This window comes from Amphiprion ocellaris, chromosome 8 (assembly GCF_022539595.1).
Source record: "Amphiprion ocellaris isolate individual 3 ecotype Okinawa chromosome 8, ASM2253959v1, whole genome shotgun sequence".
Taxonomy (NCBI): domain Eukaryota; kingdom Metazoa; phylum Chordata; class Actinopteri; family Pomacentridae; genus Amphiprion; species Amphiprion ocellaris.
In genome coordinates this window covers 22,218,570-22,237,856 of record NC_072773.1, presented here as the reverse complement: position 1 = coordinate 22,237,856, position 19,287 = coordinate 22,218,570, and the positions used below count along the sequence as shown (strand labels likewise).

Sequence of the window (19,287 nt, the reverse complement as noted above, 5' to 3'; positions counted from 1 at the left end):
CTCTTCTCTTTACTTCTCTCAGAGGACATGAGTGTGTTGTGAGAGATGCTAATAAGAAGTAACAGCAGAGCCACAGTGACACACAACAGCCGTCACAAGCTAAGGAACCTTACTGACTCTTCAGAGATCAGGCACTAGTTGTACCATGCAGAAAGTGTATTACAGTACTCTTGTGGCTTTTATGAATTGAAACATTTCCCACGGTGGACTTGTGACTTTCTTAATCTATACTACAGGACCAGGTTACACACCACTGTCAATGACAACATTAGTAATTTATTCTAATGAGCGTCTGTCCTATAGTCAAAATTATTCACTTTGTTATTGGTCGTAAAAGTTCAAGACCTGCATTGTTAACTTTCTTGGTGTGTTGTGTAAAATTTTTAGTCAAGGCAACCGTGACTCTATTAAAAGGTTCCATCCTCTTCTCACTTTTGTCTCAGAGGTGAGAGGTTTTCTTCTAAAGGGAGACAAGTCGAGTCAACATTTAGCAGCATATTTGATGCAATTTTTACAGAGCACACTCTTGGTTTATCTAACAGACTGTTGGAGAATGTCACCTCTTAACTCTGTTAGCTGTTCTCATTAAAGAACTAACTGTCACTGGATAATACTTAACACTCCAAGGATAACCCTCACCAGAAATGAGTTCAGGTACACAAGAAGTGTGAGACAGACCATGAAAATCCATTTAGGTTTTTATACAGCACGAAATGAAGCGTTGTCTCTTCTCTTGTATTTTTCAATTTGGATGGACAAAGTTAGCATGTGTCCAAATTCAGCAGCGGAATGCAGCACCAAGGCAATGGGAAGATTTAGAACGCTCCACAAGAGAGGGAATGGGATTCACCCACACAAACTTAGTCTGGCTTTAGACAGCCTACATGTATCATGACAGCTGTAAGTTAACGCTTCATTTGACTAAACACCATTCATTCAAGTTCTCTAAAAAAAAATGTTTGCATATTGAAACGGCACCTAACAGTCTGCCGTAAATGTGTGAGAGTGACCACGTCTGCTGCCACACACCGTCACAAGGGAGTAAACCAGAGAGAGGGAGGGCGGAAACAACGTCACCATGTTGTTATAGTGCTGTTTGGCTGCTCACCTTCCCTGTCTCCTCCCTCTCCCCTCCCACTCATCTCTACCCCCATCCTCCCTCTGCAGTGGACGTGCATCGCATTTGGAGCAGCAGGCAGCAGGTGGAGATGACATCATCTGCACTGCAGCACACTGCAGCACTGGGTCTGAACAAAGACATGTCAGCTCGCTGCTAACTATCCCCCCTCTCTCTTTCCCTCCATCTCTCTGTCCATGTCTCTCCCCACATGTCAGTCAGAGGGAAAGGAAGACCACAGCCTTGTACCGAGGCTGGTTGTAGTGCTGCAACTTATCTTAGCCCCCTGACTCCTCTCCTGACACGAGCGCTCGGTCTAGAACAGATTCGCAACTCCTCACGTCTCTAGCCTCCACAAGCCGCGATGTGTACAGGTGAAGGTTGATCCCACATAGTAAGAAGCACTGCAAACACTATAAGCAGCTTCCCTGTTTGATTTCAGAGTGATCTGCTGATCCGACAGCATGCTTACTGAGGAAGTCTACAGCACACACAGGAATCAAAGTCAGGGACCTCACTGTTGTCCTTTAAGTCCATTATTCACTGTGCAGCATGTTGTCACTGAGAGCAGTAATTTACCAGCCAGTGACATTATGCTTTTCTGTTCAATGACAGAAGTTACTTGACCTCTTTTACAGTGGCTAATAGGAGGTCTCGCTGTGGCATTAGCTCTCTGTGGAGCCTTGAGCCGTGACTGCCAAGATACCGTAAAGCGCAAATGTCACCGGGTCGTGCTGTGAAGGCTCCCCACTTGGAGTCTTTAGGTTCTTACCTACGGCATCAACACTGACAAAAGAGAGTAGGCCAAGTACACAGAAAAAGGATTTATAGACTCTATTTTTTCATTGTTTGCCTCTCTCACCATGTTTTTTTTTTTTTTTTTTTTTTTTTACTGGTGTACTGAGTCCTTCTCCTCCCCTTCATCAATAAGCCAATAGCACACAGGCAGACCATACACACACAGCCATGTTCCTGTCGCCTAGTTACCGCTCGGCAGCAGGTTGCCACAGAAACAGCCTCATAGTGGCTAAATGGGGAATGCTAATGCAGTCTTCTATACTCCCTGCTGCAGTGGGCTCTCTGTGCCCATCCCAATCCACTGTCTGTACACAGCATACTCTGTGTGTGTCTGTGTACACACACGCCCATACTCACAAGTGCTTGTTGTTTGTTTGTGTGTAGGTGAGTGTTTGTGGTGGGGGTTTCCTTCACGTTTCAGTAACCCCTGTGTTTTTTAGTTTTACATTAACTTATTGCGCCAGGTTTAAATTGCAGTGTTTATAGGTGTGTGGACTTTTTAATAATACCTACTCAATGCTTCTTGTGGAATGATCAAAACATGCTTGGCAATAATACAGTCTGCTTAATTTGCCAGTGATTTATTTGTTATTTTTGTTTCAATTAAAGTAGTCTTGAGAAGTCACTTCTGCCCTTTTCTCTGTTAGGTCTTGAATTATGCAGTATGTTCTATATTTCTAACATAGAAAATAGCTTTTCTTGTTGGAAGGCTAAAAACCTGAGCTGAGACAACCAATAAAACCACTTTGTACCGCGTGACACGTGGTACAAAGTTGCCTCCTAAACAGCATGTAAACACTCTCAAGTCTAATGCACTCCATCCATCTTGATGTATGGAAAGGCTGGATTTTCAAGGACTCTGGATAGGTGCAAGTTGTGATTGATTCTATACTGTCAACCTCTCAGTCGTCCTACCTTACAGATGCATGGAAGAAGCACAGCCTGGGACTCTGTGGCCATAATGGGCTGTACTTAGTCAGCTGGAGAAGGCCTTCAGAGCTTGTCGGAAGCCCTGTGTGAAAGGGTGGACACATTTAACATGCCCCCGCTCATTGGCCAATCTTTCAACCTGTTTTAGTCCGCTGGATCTTTCTCTGAGTGCTGTGAGAAAGATGGCGGCAGGAGCTCAGTGATGGGAGCCATTAGCAGATGATTGATAGGCTTTAAAGATTATTTTAGCAAAGCCAATTGTTTTGAGGAAGTTAATGATTGATGCTATTGTTTTCAGTCACATTCTGGAGAGATAAATAATGATTATAAGGTTTTTGTGTGTTATAGCTGAAACTAATTAACTTTCCCTCAGCTTTGTCGTTTTTCAAAAATAGACTGGAGCATTTGTTCCTAAACGGTTGATCGTACGCCTCTATGATATTAAACACAAAGTCACTGCGACAGCCGTAACGCTCCTCAGAGCAACATATTGGTGCAGCTTGTGGTGCATACTGTATGATCATTTGTCTTGTCAGGATACAGGATTGTTTGTGCTGGTATTAGCAAACACAGACATGTTTTTTTTTTCTCACATTGGATGCTACTTGTGTGCTGACGTGTTCTTCTTCTGTCCCACTGTTTGCCTAGATAACCAGTTCAGAATGTCTATCCTGGAGCGCTTGGAGCAGATGGAGAGGAGGATGGCAGAGATGGCCAGCCACCAGCAGCCGAGCAGTGCGGGGAGTGGCGGAGCTGGGGGAGGAACAGGGGGAGCAGGAGGAGGAGGAGGAGGAGGTGGTGGAGCAGGAGGAGGGGGAGGAGGAGGTGGAGGGGGAGGCAACAACAGCCAGTCACAGGTAAAAAAGGCACATCATGCTGCTCATACGTTGTACTTGAAGCCAATCAATGTGCATGTGACAGGACACAGGAGGCTTGTTATTGATTGAATAATATACTCTATAACTACATGTGACAGAACTGAGTGACTCTTGTTCTTGATAAACAGGCAACCAATAACGATTTCCTTTTTTTGTGTGTATGTAAGTGTGTATCTGGCCAGACGCAGGCCAGTAGCTCTTTTGAGAGTCGTGTTGTGGTGGTCTGTGAGAAGATGATGAGCAGAGCTTGCTGGGCCAAGTCCAAACATTTAATCCACTCCAAGACGTTCAGAGGCATGACACTCCTTCACCTCGCTGCAGGCCAAGGCTATGCCACCCTCATCCAGACACTCATCAAGTGGCGGTGAGAATTAAATTCTCTACATACTCTGTGATGGTGCTCTGGTTTGTAATTGGTGTAGACCACACTCAATAGAAGTGAGATGCTTATTATTTCCTTTCTTCCACCCAGTACCAAGCATGCTGATAGCATTGATTTGGAATTAGAAGTGGACCCTCTCAATGTGGATCACTTCTCCTGCACTCCTCTGGTAAGAGAGCTGAAGTTAACAGAGTTAACATGAGCTAGTGTGAGCAATAATGAAGCACAACTTAGTTTGTGTGATAGATTGGCTTTATTTTTACTTTACTGATTTGTCTTGTGTGTTTGTTTTCCATCCAGATGTGGGCATGTGCACTTGGTCACCTGGAGGCAGCAGTGGTCCTGTATAAATGGGACAGACGTGCCCTGGCTATTCCAGATTCTCTGGGCCGCTTACCCTTGTCAATTGCCCGCTCTCGTGGTCATACCAAATTGGCAGAATGTCTGGAGCAGCTACAGAGGGAAGAGCAGCAACCACCAGCCCCTCTACCACCCACAACTCACATGTCTTTCTCCCCAGCCCCTGACGCACCCACCACAGACAGCTGGATGGTCAGCTGGGCAAACGACAGCGTAGTAGCACCCAGTGGCAAGAAAGGAGGTCCTGTCACCACCACAACCACATCCAGCACCACCAGCCTCAACCTAGGTCAGTGCAGCAGAAGAGGAGTCACTGTCTGGAAGAGATCTGTATTATTAAATCTGTATTATAAAAATGAAATGTGATGTGTTTTGTTTTTGCAGACTTGAGAAGGCCCAGGTCAGAACCCTCCAACTACTACAGCAGTGAGGGCCAAAGAGACCTTCCACTAGCTAAAAAACATAAACCCAACCCAGAACTGTTTCAGACCCGGCCTGACAAGGCCATGTCTGTTCCTCTGAGCCTGGAGCAGCAGCAGCTCCACAAGTTGTCCTCAAGCGCTAAGAGCCTATCCTCAGAAGGCCTGAGCTCAGATAAAGGCCTGTCTACAGGAGGCAGTACAGGAACAGCCCGGTGGACCTCCAGGGAGAGTTTCTCCAGCAGCAACTTGGGGAGGAAGGCGCTGGGGATCAGTGGAAGTAGCAGCCTGGGGAAGGAAAAACTGGTCAACCGACTGCGTCAACGGGAACAGCTAGGCATGCTGGTAATGGCAGACAGAGAGATGGCAGATTCAGAACTGCTGTCATATCGAGAGGATCTGGAGAACCAGGACTGTCTCACACAGATGGATGACCTACAGGTGAGAATTAAAAAATAGCAGTTTAGTCAGTCAGCTAAATATGTAAAACCTGGCTCCAGTAAAGCGAAAGGATTAATTTTGGCCAGTTGATGTTGCTGTAAAAAACTGTATGTCAGCTGCAGAAACAACTACATGATGCATACACCTATGGAATAAAATATCTGGGGAAAAATTATCAGTTTAAAGTATTTTTCCCCATTTCAAACATATTTCATAAGAGTTATTGAAAGTGAGAAGATATGTAGATTTGCATTTAACGCACTATCGGAGGGAGGATGTGGTATGGATTTTTTATTGGCACCGCTTGTTCAAGTGGCATCCATTAGAGCTGCATAGCCATCAGTAAAGACAGCCTGACAAAATGAAATTCAAATTGGATATTACAGTACAGAGCCACCTCTTTTATGTCAGCCTCTTGCATTGGGTTGGCGCTATACACCAGGCCAACCTGGCACTCTGTCGATGACCATCACCGCATAATAAACTCTCTCTATTGATCCACTTCAATAGCCAAAGGTTTATTCCAAGCATCCATATCAGACTTCTCCACCAGATGAAGTGCTGGATTAAGAATTTTAGCCTCCAGCAATATCACCGTCATCATTATTACCCGTCTCCATGCCATAAAAGCCAACATTTTTTTTTCACAGGGCCAAACAGTTAAACCTGTAAGATTAGACCACGCAGACACCAAAATAGGCAGTCGTTCTAACTGTAACTCTAACTGTATATATTGATAAAAATTTACAAGGTGAATCCTGCCCACAGTGACCTTTGTTTGTCTCAACAACACAGGTAAATATGATGACTCTGGCAGAGCACATAATTGAAGCGACGCCAGAGAGAATCAAAAGGGAGAACTTCACCACGTCGGACTCTGCGCCCTTAGACACGTCAGGGGTCAGCAACACCATGAACTGGCTGGCCAACTACCTGGGAGATGTAGAGCAGCTGCCAAGCATCATACATCTACGGTAAGAAGCAGCACAGGGATGAAAACAGCAGACAGGCCTATTGCATAGCCTGTTTTTAGGTGTCTGTTCAGCATGTCTTCCCTACTGCATAGGTGTTTGAACTTTTTTCTGTCCCTTGTTATTCTCTGATATTGTCTAAAAAAGATCTCTACTTTGATTGGATAAAATGGATGGAGAGTAAAAAAAAAAAAGAACATCCTAAAGAATGCCTTGATATGTATGTATTTTAGAGTAACTTACTGTTTAGGTTTGATGTATTTGCTTTAATCATTATGCTTGATGATGGATTAAAAGCATAAAACAAGGGTTTTATTTAGAAAGTGCAGTGGCTGAAGTTTTCTTACTGTCTGTAATCGTGTTATTTCAGCAAATGTTGCAGTGATTCAAAGAAGCAAACTAAAAGCAAAAGAGTGATAAAATCACTTCTTAAAATGATTTATATATTATAGACTCTGGCATGAAGACAAGTAAAAAATAATATTTTCTTTTGGATTAGAATTTGATTCCTACATCCACTATATCTGTCCTTTTAAATAATGACTACCTCGACATATGCCATCATCTCTCCTCAGGTCTCTGTATAATGAACCCCTGACCCCATCATCCAACCCCAGCTTGAGCCCTGGGGCGTCTCCGCTGAGAGAGGGCCCTCTTGAAAGGTCAACGCTCCCTTCCCCAGCTGACTGGAGTGAGTTCATCAATGCCTCCAACAGCAAGGTGGAGCGAGACCTGGCCCAGCTGACTCTGTCAGATCCAGAGCAGAGAGAGCTGTATGAGGCTGCCCGCCTAGTCCAAACTGCCTTCCGCAAGTACAAGGTACAGGCCCGGTGCTCAGGTGCTATAAGCTCTGTGAACTGTAGCCCACACCCACAGGGCTGCAGGCTTAAGACCGGTGTTTGAGATGGATTTGTTTTTGGCTTCAGAGGAGATGTTTAAGAGTCCACTTTTATATGGTTTAGGGCTATAGAGCTCAGATTTTTTTTGCTTTAAAGTTTAGGATTGTGATGTGGTTTGTTAACATCTTCTATCTTGAGATGTGCTGTTTTTAATCAAGGATAATCTTGATCTAATTTTTCTGTCTCTATCTTTGTCTCGTTCTCTGTCCTTCTGGTCATACACACAATACAACATAAACAAAAATGATACAAATATGTCCCTGTGGTTTCAGCATGGGAAAGGTGGCTTGAGCAGAGCATGGCCTTGCTTAGAGGAACGACTGCACTGTCCCCTGTATCCCTGCTGCAATTAGACACAATTAAGCTAATGTTCTCCTACTCTCTCTCTGTCTCTTTCTCTCTTTCTTTCAGTTAGCAGTATTGAGCCTGCTACTGCCTGTTTTTAAGTAACTCTCCACACACCAGTCCTTTCCCCCTGCCCGATCCCATTCCTCAATTCCCCACCCACCCCTCAGCTACTTTTAATAAGTTTTAATATGACAAACTATTCACTGTTGTTTACAGTCTTTTGTGTCTCTCTGCCAGCTGGTTCAGATGTTTGGTTCTCTGTCGCACAACATCTTACCTCCTCCTCCCCAGTTCTCTCAGGGAGGACCGGTCCACCAGGAGTGGATTTACTCCATGGTGGCATTCACATGCTAGCCACCAGGAGACCCCAAGGAGACAGAGCCACTAATAGCCTCTGTGGCAAAAATCAGGTTCTGCTGTGACCTCTGACCTATCCCACTCTACTCTCCAACAGGGGCGGCCTCTCCGAGAGCAACAAGAAGTAGCTGCTGCTGTTATACAACGTTGTTACAAGAAATACAAACAGGTAGGTCTCCCAGTGCACTGAAGAGTTCCGATCAGATCCGAGGCTGCATCTTAGTACGTTTCATAATCTTTTCCTTTTCCCATTCACAAGCTAACATGGATAGCCTTGAAGGTAAAACGTTTTCACTAACACCAGTTGAATTAATCGCCGGATTTGTTGGTTGTGTTGTTCTGTTTAATTGAAGCGTTCACACACAGAAATGCGTGACACGTTGCTTTGTTCTCGTCGGCAGTATGCACTTTATAAGAAGATGACGCAGGCCGCCATCCTTATCCAGAGTAAATTCCGCAGCTACCACGAACAGAAGAAGTTCCAGCAGAGCAAGAGGGCTGCCGTGCTCATTCAGCAATACTATCGCAGCTACAAGGAGTTTGGCAGGCTGAAGCCCCACCACCATGGGGCTGCTGCTGCCCTGGTGCAGCACAAACTGAGGTAGACACTCAGCCACAAACTGAATGAAAGCCAAATACTTGAAAATACTAATCAGTAGGTCACTGAAGAGTGTGCCTTGTCACACTTCATACTAACAAAATGATGTGCAACAGTTATATTATTGGACTTGACTGAAGGACTGAAGGATAATGGATGAGCGAGATAGATGATGAGGTTGATGAATGGCCATTTTCACTGTATTAATTATATTGCAACCTTTCACATTTTCACTGACAGAAAAAAACTCCAGAAGCGGCTGTTTGCTGGACAGTAAGACATTGTTGTCTATGTGGTGTTTTTCAGAGGTAGTCTGCTTACAAAGAGGCAGGATCAGGCTGCCAGGAAGATTATGAGGTTCCTACGACGCTGCCGCCACAGGTAGGCTCAAACACCGACTCACACTCGCACTAACAGACTCATTTATACATGCACACACATACAAGATTCACTATAGTCAATCTAAAATAATAATCGACTTAACCAGTAAGACACAATAGAAAATACCACTAATTTTATAATTTTGTCCATCTTTCAACTATTTTTTCCCCTCTGTGTGATGTGTTTGATTTATTTTTGTTGAAATTTTAAAAAAATAAAATAAAATGGGTGGTTAGAAATGTCCCCAACACCTAAGCTCCACCTCCCTCCCCCTGACTGTATTTGGCCCCCACCTGTCCTCGCCTCTTCCCTCACAGTGCCTACTGTGTGCTAATAGCTGTCTGGTATTGTTTTGCTGTTTATGCCAAGCCCCTTGATGGACCATAGACTGTTCAAGCGGGTGAGTGCAGCCTCAGCAACTCAGTTCGTGCCTTTCTTTCTTTCTTTCTTTCTTTCTTTCTTTCTTTCTTTCTTTCTTTCTTTCTTTCTTTCTTTCTTTCTTTCTTTCTTTCTTTCTTTCTTTCTCTCTCTCTTTCTCTTCCTCTACCTGTTTATTCTGGATGCCTCTTTCTCCTTTACTCCCTCTTATATCTCACTCTCACTCTTTAATAATACAATTATCTCCTCCTGAGGTCTCGGCCTTAGCATTCTCTCCCTCCTCTCCTCACTCTCATTTTCTCCTTGTCTCTTTCTTTCTCTCCCACCACCCCACCCACCCTTCCTCATTCTCCATCACTGTTGCTTGATGCCTGCTTGCATGAAGGCTGCCGACTGGAGCCACAGGTGGACTGAGAAGCTCAGATTTAGAGCAGAACCTATCTCAAACTAACAAAATGCTTATGAATGACAATATCACAGCAACACTTAACAGGCACTTCTCTGATTCTCTTTATCTCTGTCTTTCTCTCTTGGAAATTACTTTTTTTTTGTTTTTGTTCTTGTTTTTTTTTTCCTTTTTCTTTTTCTTTCAGCTTTGTGTGGTTATGCAGATAGCCAGTTTGAGAGAACGGGAGGCTTTTTCTCAGCCATGTTTTATTCTGCTGCATGTCAAGTGGTGACAACTATGGGCCTTGCTCTTCTACCTTCAGGCATGCTATGGGCCTGCTGTTTCTCAAGTAGTTGTCTGTCTGTCTGTCTGGCTGGCTGTGTGCTCTGTTTCTAGCCACTCGACAGACTGCAAGGAGGACCTAACCCCTCCAATTTCCACTTGCTAAAACTGTGTCGACCTCTTAAACGTGTTCTGCCCACTGGTTTATTAAAACCAAAAATAAAAAAGCGCTTTACTAAAAGACACACCTGAATGGTAAAAATAATATCGTATTCAACATTTAACCGTCTTACTGTTCCCTGCTGTGACCCTGAGCTTACATGTGTTTACTCTTTTCATGTTCGCTGTATACTGTCCTAAAATAGGTTCTCATGCTTTTAGAGCAGGTGAGATTGTTGATGTTACCTATTCTTATGGCACGCTTGTCTGCTATACTGTGATATAGGTTAGGAAGCTGTTGATAGCATATAGGTCGCGGCAACAAAAACAAACAATAGTTTCCTCCACCCACTGGGACTACAACACAGAGCTTTTAATGGATTCATACCTCCAGGGAGTACACCAGCTCAACATGAGAAGATGCCGCACACACACCCACGGTTTGTGTGTGCACTCGCCATGCATCTACACAGTCTCTCAATACGTACATGTTGTCGTCTCCTAGGAATAATCAAATCTATCACACCGTGGTGGTTGATGTGTTAAAATTCGAGTAAAGCTGACCACTTTTTGCTCCAGATACATGTCTGTTCTGTGAATCCACACCATCTTCTGGTGGTTTCTTTTGTGAACCACCAGTCAGTTCATTTGTGAATATTTAGAATTGCTTTTTTTTCCTACAAATTGAGAATTTCTTCTACATCTGTATTAGTGTGTATAGAACAATCTAATTACCTCTACCTTTAAAATGACAAATAGTAACATGATTTAAGCTTTCATTGAATAAATAGTATTTTAATTATTTTAATTCTGTGCAAACATCCAAGGTAGTCGCCTTAGTGTCAAATGCTGCATTTTAGGGGGAAAAAAAGGTGTTTCAGGGTGCCAAATATCAGTATATTAATCTAGCGTAATTGGTATTCTAATAATTGTAATATGGTTAACATATTTGTTCCTGTATTCATTTTGTCCCCGAAACATATTTTATTCCTAATGTAATAGTTTTATATAGTAATGATTCTGTAATTGTGCTACAAATTTCTCCCTTTGTTTATCCCAAAGTGCAACGTTCAATTCAATCCTGACCAATATTTCCTTTCACAGACCAGCCGTAGTTCCTGATGATCTGAGCCGACTTGATATTTGTCTGGTAGCTCTGGCTGAGCAGTGTGATACTGTCAGGCCCGTGTCTGTCTTGATAAGCTTGTTGCTCAAGTCGTGGATGCTGTATTCATGAACGCTTGTCTCTCTCTTGTGTTCCAGGGTGAAAGAATTGAAAAGGGCCAAGGAACATGAGACCCCTCAGAAGAGCCCCCTTGCGATGTGACATCACTCTCCTGACTCCTCTTTTCTTTTTTGTTTGTACCCAAGACATTTTACAAGAGAAACAGAAAAAAAACATCAATGCAAGCACTGCAATTATTACTACTACTGCAGTGTTACTGGTTCGACTACATGTACAACAGCATTTTTTTTCCACACATCGATTCTTTCCACTGACTTGATTTTCTTTGGAGAGTGGCAACTTCTACAGGATTATAAACTAAAAGGGTAGGGGTGGGGGGTCCAGAACATTTGCTTCTTGGCATTTTTTGCACTTTTTCATGGATTGCTTTGTCTTTTTTTGGATATGAAGAGGTTTTGGACGGCGAAGGAAGCGAACACAGGACATGTCTAAGGTGGTCTGTCACACGTAAGACCCGAAGAGACATAAAATGAGGCTGCTGCAGAAGATCTCAGAGGACAGAGACACCGTGCAGCAACACTCGGGGCTCTAATTGTATTTCATAATTTTTTAAGTGACCGATCAATTCATTTGAAGAAGGATTTTTTTTTAACCAAATATATTGTTAAAACCACACGCCCACTTCTGTCCACTGCTGTAGATTAGACAATATTCAGCTTCGCTCAACAGTTCTCCTCCTGTCCCACTGTGCTCTACCCCACCAGTCTGCCCACACGGGTGGAGCTACAAATGAATGTAGTCGGGGTTTAACCATGCGGAAGCAGATAGGGAATAAAATACTTCTGTTTTAACATTTCTTAAAAAAAACTATGCTTTATCGTATATATTGTCACTTTATTACTTGAATTTGTTCCATACTGTCCAATGTATTTCCTCCATCACGTCCAATGTATAGGTGATCTGTATCTTCAGGCTATATGTTGTTTAATCCTACCAAGAAAAAAATGCATGACTTCTTGGCAAGAAAAGTCTTTGCTTGTGTGCTTATGGTCTAGTCTTTCAGCCTATCCTCTGATTTTCTTTTTGTTTCCACTTTAGTGGTCCACATATTCATATTCTCCTCATAAGTTCTATCATCCCAGTAATGAAGCTATCCCTGTATTGTCCTGTTTCTTTTTCTTTGATTTCAGTTTGCCTTGTTCAATTGAATGCTCCTCTGAAACCTAACAAGAGAAAAGAACTTGACTATTTTGTGTTGTAATGGTTATGGTCATGCAGGTTATTACTGTTCTTTTTAAATGAACTTCAGAGCCTGTGAAGGCCTTTGAGGGGAAGATCACATACATTGCCTTGACGTCTTAGAGATTCTTTGAGGGGTCCCTAAGCTTGTCCCAAAATAGGGGTTTGACAAATCCATATTTTTGACAATTGAGCGATTTCTGTATATAAAGAAGGCTGAAAGTACGTAGGAAAAAACATGTACCCAAAGGGGATTGTATTTTAGAAATATATTATTTTATTCATTAAAAATGGGTCAAAAACAGGTACGAGACAAAAACTGAATATTTGTATAGTTTTGTTTGAATGCTTAAGAAGTATGGTTGTATTGTTTGTATATAGTGTAAATACCTGGGATAAAAATGAGCTATGTGCATGAAAAGTATGAACAGAGTCAAAAGGGAAAAAAAACAACAACAAAAGCAGTAGTGGCTATGCTCTGTAAAGTTAAAACTATTTCACTATTAGAGTATTTTATTTTATTTTCATTGTTCTCGAGAAGAACATTTTGCTAAAGCATGATATTATTGCAATATGAAAAAGTAAAAAATACTGTATTTAGTGTTAGGAGAAGTCTTCAAAATTATCTTAAAACAAGTATGGTTATGTTTAATTTTTTTTAATTAATATTATTTGTTTGTTTTGGGCTACCAAGAACCTTTTGCCAATGGTGCCAAGGGATGTGAATGCTATATAACTTAAGAAGAGAATTAAGTTAATTTTTTGCAGAACAGATAATCATACAGTGAAATACACATGAGCACTGAAGACCATAACGTCACAACTAGCCGAGGATTGCAAAAACAGAGGTACACAGTTTGCAGAGGGAGTCATATTTAAGCAGAAAGCATTTAAGTCTATCATGTCTCCACCATTGCCACAGATAACTGAAGCATTTGTCCATCACTGAATACATCATATCAAAGTTTTTTTGTTGTCATTGCAAATGGAATGTGATTTGATTACTGAGGTATCTTGTCTGATTGTAAAGATTGTAAATGGCAGCCTTGCCCACGGTGTCCCTATAAAGCAATCCATGTTATTGCTCTCTGTCACGGAAAAAGAGGGAATTCACCTCTTTAAATGTGCAGTATCTCGCACCAAGCTTTGGCTTATGGATTCTAGGTTGATCCCTGTAGTAAACAGGGGATATTATTATCTCTATACAGTTTGTATTGATTGCAAAAGTCCTTGATCAAGGCTGCCAGGGTCTAAATAGACCTTGTATTCTATGTCAAAAAGAAAAAACATGTCCACTTGAAAATTGTGTAGCATTCTGTACATGATTGCATTTCTTTGCCAAGCAGCTGAAAACTTATTTGCAAAATGAACCATTTGAACAGTTTAAGGTGCTAAAACAATTCTTTACAGAAGGACAGCACTAAAAGTTCACCTCAATGTAGGGTCAATGAGCCAACATGACTGTAGTAACTAATGTGTAAAAGCGTGCACTGGTGCCATTTATAATACAGATGTATCTTGTACATTGGATGATATATAACATAGTAATATAAGATAGAAGTTTTGATCGGGCTGTAGGAAATATCTGCAAGAGAATAACACATGAGCTGCTGGTTTAGAGGTGCCTGTTGGCTGCTGTCTAATTACTATAATATATTCCTACCAGAAAGTGTATTCCATATCCAAGTAATGATATGTGATTATTCAGCCAAGTGCCACTGGAAAACTTGAGTTTTGTTTATTCAAGTGTTGTCATTTTTTTTCCCCAATATTTTTTAGTCTATATATGTATTTTTTAGATTGATTTCCTTGACTTACTGGTTGTTGTTTTTTCTTGTTGTTGTTTTTCACTCACCTGATATGTAAACTTTATTTCCAGAGTGTTTATGTAGAAAGTGCCTATTCATATCCTGATTACACCAATCCAGTTTCAGAATGCAAATAATGTACCTGAGGTTGAGGAAATGTGAGAGATCATGGTCACCCACAGACAGTGCTGCATCCTCCACATCATCATCACTATTGCACCATTACACTCACCAAAGTCACAATGATATTCCCTGTGCACACCAGTATCAGTGCAGCACCCCAGCTTGTCGACATGCTAGCTTTATTTTTCTGCCTTCTTTTCCATTTTCTACTGGAACAGCTTGTTAAAAAAGAAAATCACATTTAGAAATGCCACTACTGGGATTTGTTGCCTTGCATTCATCCTCTAGTCTGTGGTTAGAATGCAGAGCCAATGCAATGTTGTGGCAACAAGGAGAAGGATGTATTATGCTTGCATGGGTAAACTAGTTAACTGGGTGACAGAAGTGCACCTAAAGCATGCTTATTTTCCTAGAATCGGTAGCCAGATAGACTTGTTAAAAGACTTACTGTTCTGTAAAACAAAGAACTTCGGTTTGACGTGTCACAGAACTCAGAAAGACAGAGGGCATGTGACTGGAGGGCAAACCTAGAAATTGAGCCAGTGATCAATACTCAGTAGCTGCTGACATTTTCATGGCAAAGCATGAGGACAGGATTGATTTAGAGCAAGTTCTAACTTTTTAGAATTTTTCTTTTGTTTCTTTTTTTAAAAAATTCATTTAGATTCGATCAGTGTACTCCCAACTCTAAACAGGACAAATGGACAGGGTTGGAGACATAGTGACAGTATATATAGCAGATGAGCAAAGTGACACACGGTACACACAAACACATGCACAAGACATCGCACAGCACACATGCAGACATGTCAAGTTGTCAGTTTCACTTGTACACTGAGGGGTGAAGGCAGCACTGCTCTTTTCCAGACTGAGGGACTGGTTCACCTCCCTTCTGTATTTTACTCAGGGTGCCAAAACGGGGAGGAGGAAACAGAGCAGGACATGTGATTCACAGCAGAAGAAGCTCAAATTGAACCTTTCATCAGTTCTTTGTAGTAAAAAAGAAAAAAAAAATCTCGACCAGACAGGTTCACCACTGCGATACAGAAAATTTTAAAAAGACTGAAAATACAGTATAATCCATTTCCTCTCAGTAACCTTGAACATTACAGACACTAGTGGAGCCCTGGAATACAGTCTGTTTATATATAGCTCATTAAGATAAATGATTTGACGTTCTTTCATAGAAACCTGTTAAATCATTGTATAATTCTGGCCAGTTCTTTAGGCCTTTAATTTCTCTAAGTGACAAAGTGTAGAGGGTATTTAAGATTAAGAGTGTAGTTGTATGAAAAGTTCACCTGCAAATCTTATTTTAACTGCCATTTATGAACGGGATGACAGGTTAGCTGATAGGCACTCTTTATTAGCATACAGTATTATCAACTTTGAGATGTTCTGTGAATTGACCTGAGAATCTGCCTTTCCTCCTCTTCTTTTTCCGGAGCACCCAAACCAGGGAAAGGTAGGCACATCAGGACAGCGGAACAGAAACCGTTTTACAGTATATTCCACTTGTTGACACAGAGCAATAAAGAACTATTTTGTGGAGACCTATAGACCTAGCAGAGTTTAAAATGATTGGACACTTGTAGTCGACTTACTCTTATGCAAATGCCAGTATTGCAAGACAAGCATTCAGTAGTTTATGGACAGCAATTATATGGCACCCTTTACCGAACTGCACGTTTTCATCAATTCCAAACTGAGAAGAAAAAAAAGGCCCTGCTTTGATAGAAAGTTATGGGTCCTTGACACTTTGCATGTGAACTAGTGTTAGATCTATTTTCCTCTCCTCTATAGCTGTCTTTCTCTCTGTCTTTCCCTGTTATGTGACCCAGTTTTTCCTCTGCTCCCAGCCCCTACCCTTAAAACTTTCATCTCCTCTTGGTTCTCCTAATGTGTTTTGCTTTCCTCCTTTTTCTTCCCTTCTCTTGTTTGTAAGTTTTATTTTTGTAATTGTGCATGTACAAGCGTCACTGACTCGATGGATATGTTTAAAAAAAAAAGAGATTTCAGCTGCTGAAGCCATGCAAAACGTTTTGAATTGCCCTTAAAATATGGAAGATGTTTTCTGAATGCTTTATATTCTTTCTGCTGTAAAATAATAAAAAAAGGAAAAAATGAAGAAAACTCGAGAACCAACTTTGCAACGTCTTTTTGTTTCCTCTTTACTTTTCAGAAAAGATGTGCAGTGGTCACTTCGGCCAATCAGTTTTATCACGAAAAAACTGTTAGCAGAGACAATATTTATTTATAATACAGGTTTTTTTTTAATTTATATTCAACATACAGTACTGTATAACTTTTCACATCTTAGAGGCATTTGGCCATACATTTGACAACCAAGGACTTCTAACAAATGTGTGGACATAGTTTCATACAGCATACAAGTAAATCCTAATAAATCATTTTAAAGTCCCCATGCAGCATGTCTCAATCATACTTCTGGAATTGTTCTTTTTGATAGCGAATACTGACAGCGCTCCTGTTTATGAATGTGTGTGTGTGTGTAAGTACATGCACCTGGGCATGGATTTTGTGCACATATAGTTTATGCATGCACGGTGTTTCTTATTTATTTATTTAGTCTGCATGTACTTGTGTGAGTGCAAGATGGGGATATTTCTCTTAGTGCAAGCCCTGCCTCTTGTGTGTAGCATCAATGCCCTTTAGACACAGTACTTCCAGAAACACTCTGAATTCCCTGCTCTCTTCCTGAACTGTTTCCGGATGCCCAGCACGTGGCTGAAAGGATTTAGGAGACTTTGTTTCTCCAGTAGAACCTGCAAGACAAAATAGAGAGACGTGGTGAATCCTTCACAGTGTACAGCTTACTTTTTTTTTTTTTTTTTTTTTTGCTGTTTTGGTTTGTTGTTGTGTTGAAACTCACCTCTCTCTTCATCCCCCTCGGAAGCAGGCCTGCTGTTCTGACACCTGAGAGGAAGCAAAATGTGGAATTATTCGGATATTTTGGATAACTCATGTTGTATTAGCTCTATTTCTGTGCATGTCAGGCAAGTTCAAAGAAAAAAGAGTGTTTCAGTAGGCAGCCATCAAAATGTGCTGGGACTGGTATGAATTTGTGCATGATTTCACATTTGTTGCACTGCAAAAGCGAGCAGTGTGTGGGTGAGTGAGTGTGTGTGTGTGCATATGTTTCTTACCATCTCTGTTAATCTCCCCAGATATCAGAGTGGAATATCTGAGGCCAGCACCATCCTGTGGAGGGAAGGTTTGCTCAGAGAGAGACAGATCATCCAGCGAGCCGATCCCTCGGTCCTCCACTGATACTGAGGACAAGCAAACAGCCCCACACAGATGATAAAAAGACCGTTGACAGGTACAGATTCATAATGTGGACATTTTCTAATCTAATTCTCACTGGCAATCGCTATTACTACTAAGGCATTTGAATTAATTGAACAAAAAAACTGGATCTGTTCTCTGATGGCAGAACTTTGGCATGTGAACTTTGGCAGAACAATCAGTGTTCAACTCTGCGGCACCAAAGCAATTACTTCAAGGCCCCAGGATATGACTCGCCTGGCATTAATCTTCACAAATTACATTTATTCCTAAAAATCCTAATCTAGGTATTGAGCAAGTGAATCACTGAGCATAACAGCTATAATGGAAATATTACTTTCTACTCACCAGGTCCTGGATAGGGTATCTCAGCAGATTCTGTAATTGGGTGGGCCAGCAGGGGGCCAGAGGCCACGAGCACGAAGGCCCAGGAGACGAGATGGTTGCACTTCATCACTGTAGGATGCTGTTGTTGGAAGTGGCTCTGATTTGCACAGAGGTCCTCAGGTGAAAAGAAGACTTCTACATGCTCTGTTGGTCCCAACTGGGTTATATACTTCAAGATGTAGCCTACCGCCCCCCTCCCGCATGCCACACTGCAGACACACACAAACACACACACACACCCACACACACACACACTTTTGCTTGCCACATCCGCCATCAGCAATATCCAGAGTCCCATCCTTTCTATGTGATAAATCAAGAGGCAGTCACAGGTGAATTATAGACTCAATAAAAAGACAAGTGCCGTGGCCCATGCTTCAAGGGCGCAGTCATGTTTTACCAGCTCTTCAGCTTGATTGACTGTTTTACTGACTTTGTAAATGGTATTGAAGTAGGTGTTTCAGATGTCATGTCAACAGCATCCCACAGGGGAGCAGGTGGAGGAACTGGGCAGACAAATGACTAATATCTTTCTACCACTAGTTCATTAAACACTTGGGCTATTTGAATCCTCTTGGTGTAAAACTCAAAGCATACAAAGCCAGGAGAATTGCTATTAAACCGGTATAATTGTTTAACCAGTGGTTCAGTGCACATGTTCAACTGTTCGAGGCCTTGAAGTCTATGAGCCATCTGACATTTTAAGTCAATTTAAGACAGCAGGAAATTTTCCACAGGTCACTGACCTAGATTGACCGATGCACATTATTTAGAAGCCTTGTTCTTGTGAGGTGTTATATTGGTGCTTTCACTTCTTCTTAGTCATGCAATAAAATCCAACTTTATGAGCATGTCTGGCATTAAAAAGCTTTCCGATTGGTCGGGATACTGGGGGACAGGTGGCATTAGCCATTTACAAAGTTACATTTTGCACCTCTGTATGTAATTTGTATATTTATTAGGCGCATGACGTCAATGTTCAGTCGCTCATATGATAATGAGGGCAGATGAAGCCACAATGACATTTTGTTTTATGGTTTGTAGGCCTGACACTCCATTAGGTGACGCCGTATATCAGGAAAAGCTATTACGATTTATATTCTGCATTAGTCAAGGTCCCACTGCCAATTCTAGGTTATTTCAACATCT

At 41.7% G+C, this 19,287-nt stretch overlaps 2 protein-coding genes across 9 annotated transcripts in view; one reads left to right on the top strand and one right to left on the bottom strand.

Annotated features, from left to right (window-relative positions):
- The window catches only part of camta1a (calmodulin binding transcription activator 1a), a 283,696-nt gene extending 267,113 nt beyond the window's left edge, over positions 1–16,583 (top strand). For 5 of the 8 annotated variants that reach the window (XM_035954375.2, XM_023283635.3, XM_035954374.2 and 2 more), the window contains 13 exons: positions 3,494–3,702; positions 3,891–4,087; positions 4,196–4,274; positions 4,406–4,754; positions 4,850–5,325; positions 6,121–6,299; positions 6,872–7,115; positions 7,998–8,069; positions 8,160–8,180; positions 8,302–8,501; positions 8,805–8,879; positions 9,249–9,279; positions 11,350–16,583. In XM_035954375.2, coding sequence (XP_035810268.1) covers positions 3,494–3,702; positions 3,891–4,087; positions 4,196–4,274; positions 4,406–4,754; positions 4,850–5,325; positions 6,121–6,299; positions 6,872–7,115; positions 7,998–8,069; positions 8,160–8,180; positions 8,302–8,501; positions 8,805–8,879; positions 9,249–9,279; positions 11,350–11,382 — 2,165 coding nt within the window. In that variant the 3' untranslated portion in view covers positions 11,383–16,583. Of the gene's footprint in view, positions 1–3,493; positions 3,703–3,890; positions 4,088–4,195; positions 4,275–4,405; positions 4,755–4,849; positions 5,326–6,120; positions 6,300–6,871; positions 7,116–7,997; positions 8,070–8,159; positions 8,181–8,301; positions 8,502–8,804; positions 8,880–9,248; positions 9,303–11,349 lie in introns of all 8 variants that reach the window. The other 3 variants (XM_035954379.2, XM_035954373.2, XM_035954376.2) reach the window with 3 other exon arrangements.
- Positions 16,584–16,671: 88 nt separating this feature from the next.
- LOC111577403 (urotensin-2-like) lies at positions 16,672–18,281 on the bottom strand. Its single transcript, XM_023283658.3, has 4 exons — positions 18,100–18,281; positions 17,610–17,735; positions 17,336–17,379; positions 16,672–17,228 (listed from the first exon to the last, which is right to left on the bottom strand). The coding sequence occupies exons 1-4, from the start codon at positions 18,203–18,205 to the stop codon at positions 17,115–17,117; spliced, it is 390 nt and encodes a 129-aa protein (XP_023139426.1). The 5' UTR covers positions 18,206–18,281; the 3' UTR covers positions 16,672–17,114.
- Positions 18,282–19,287: the final 1,006 nt, after the last annotated feature.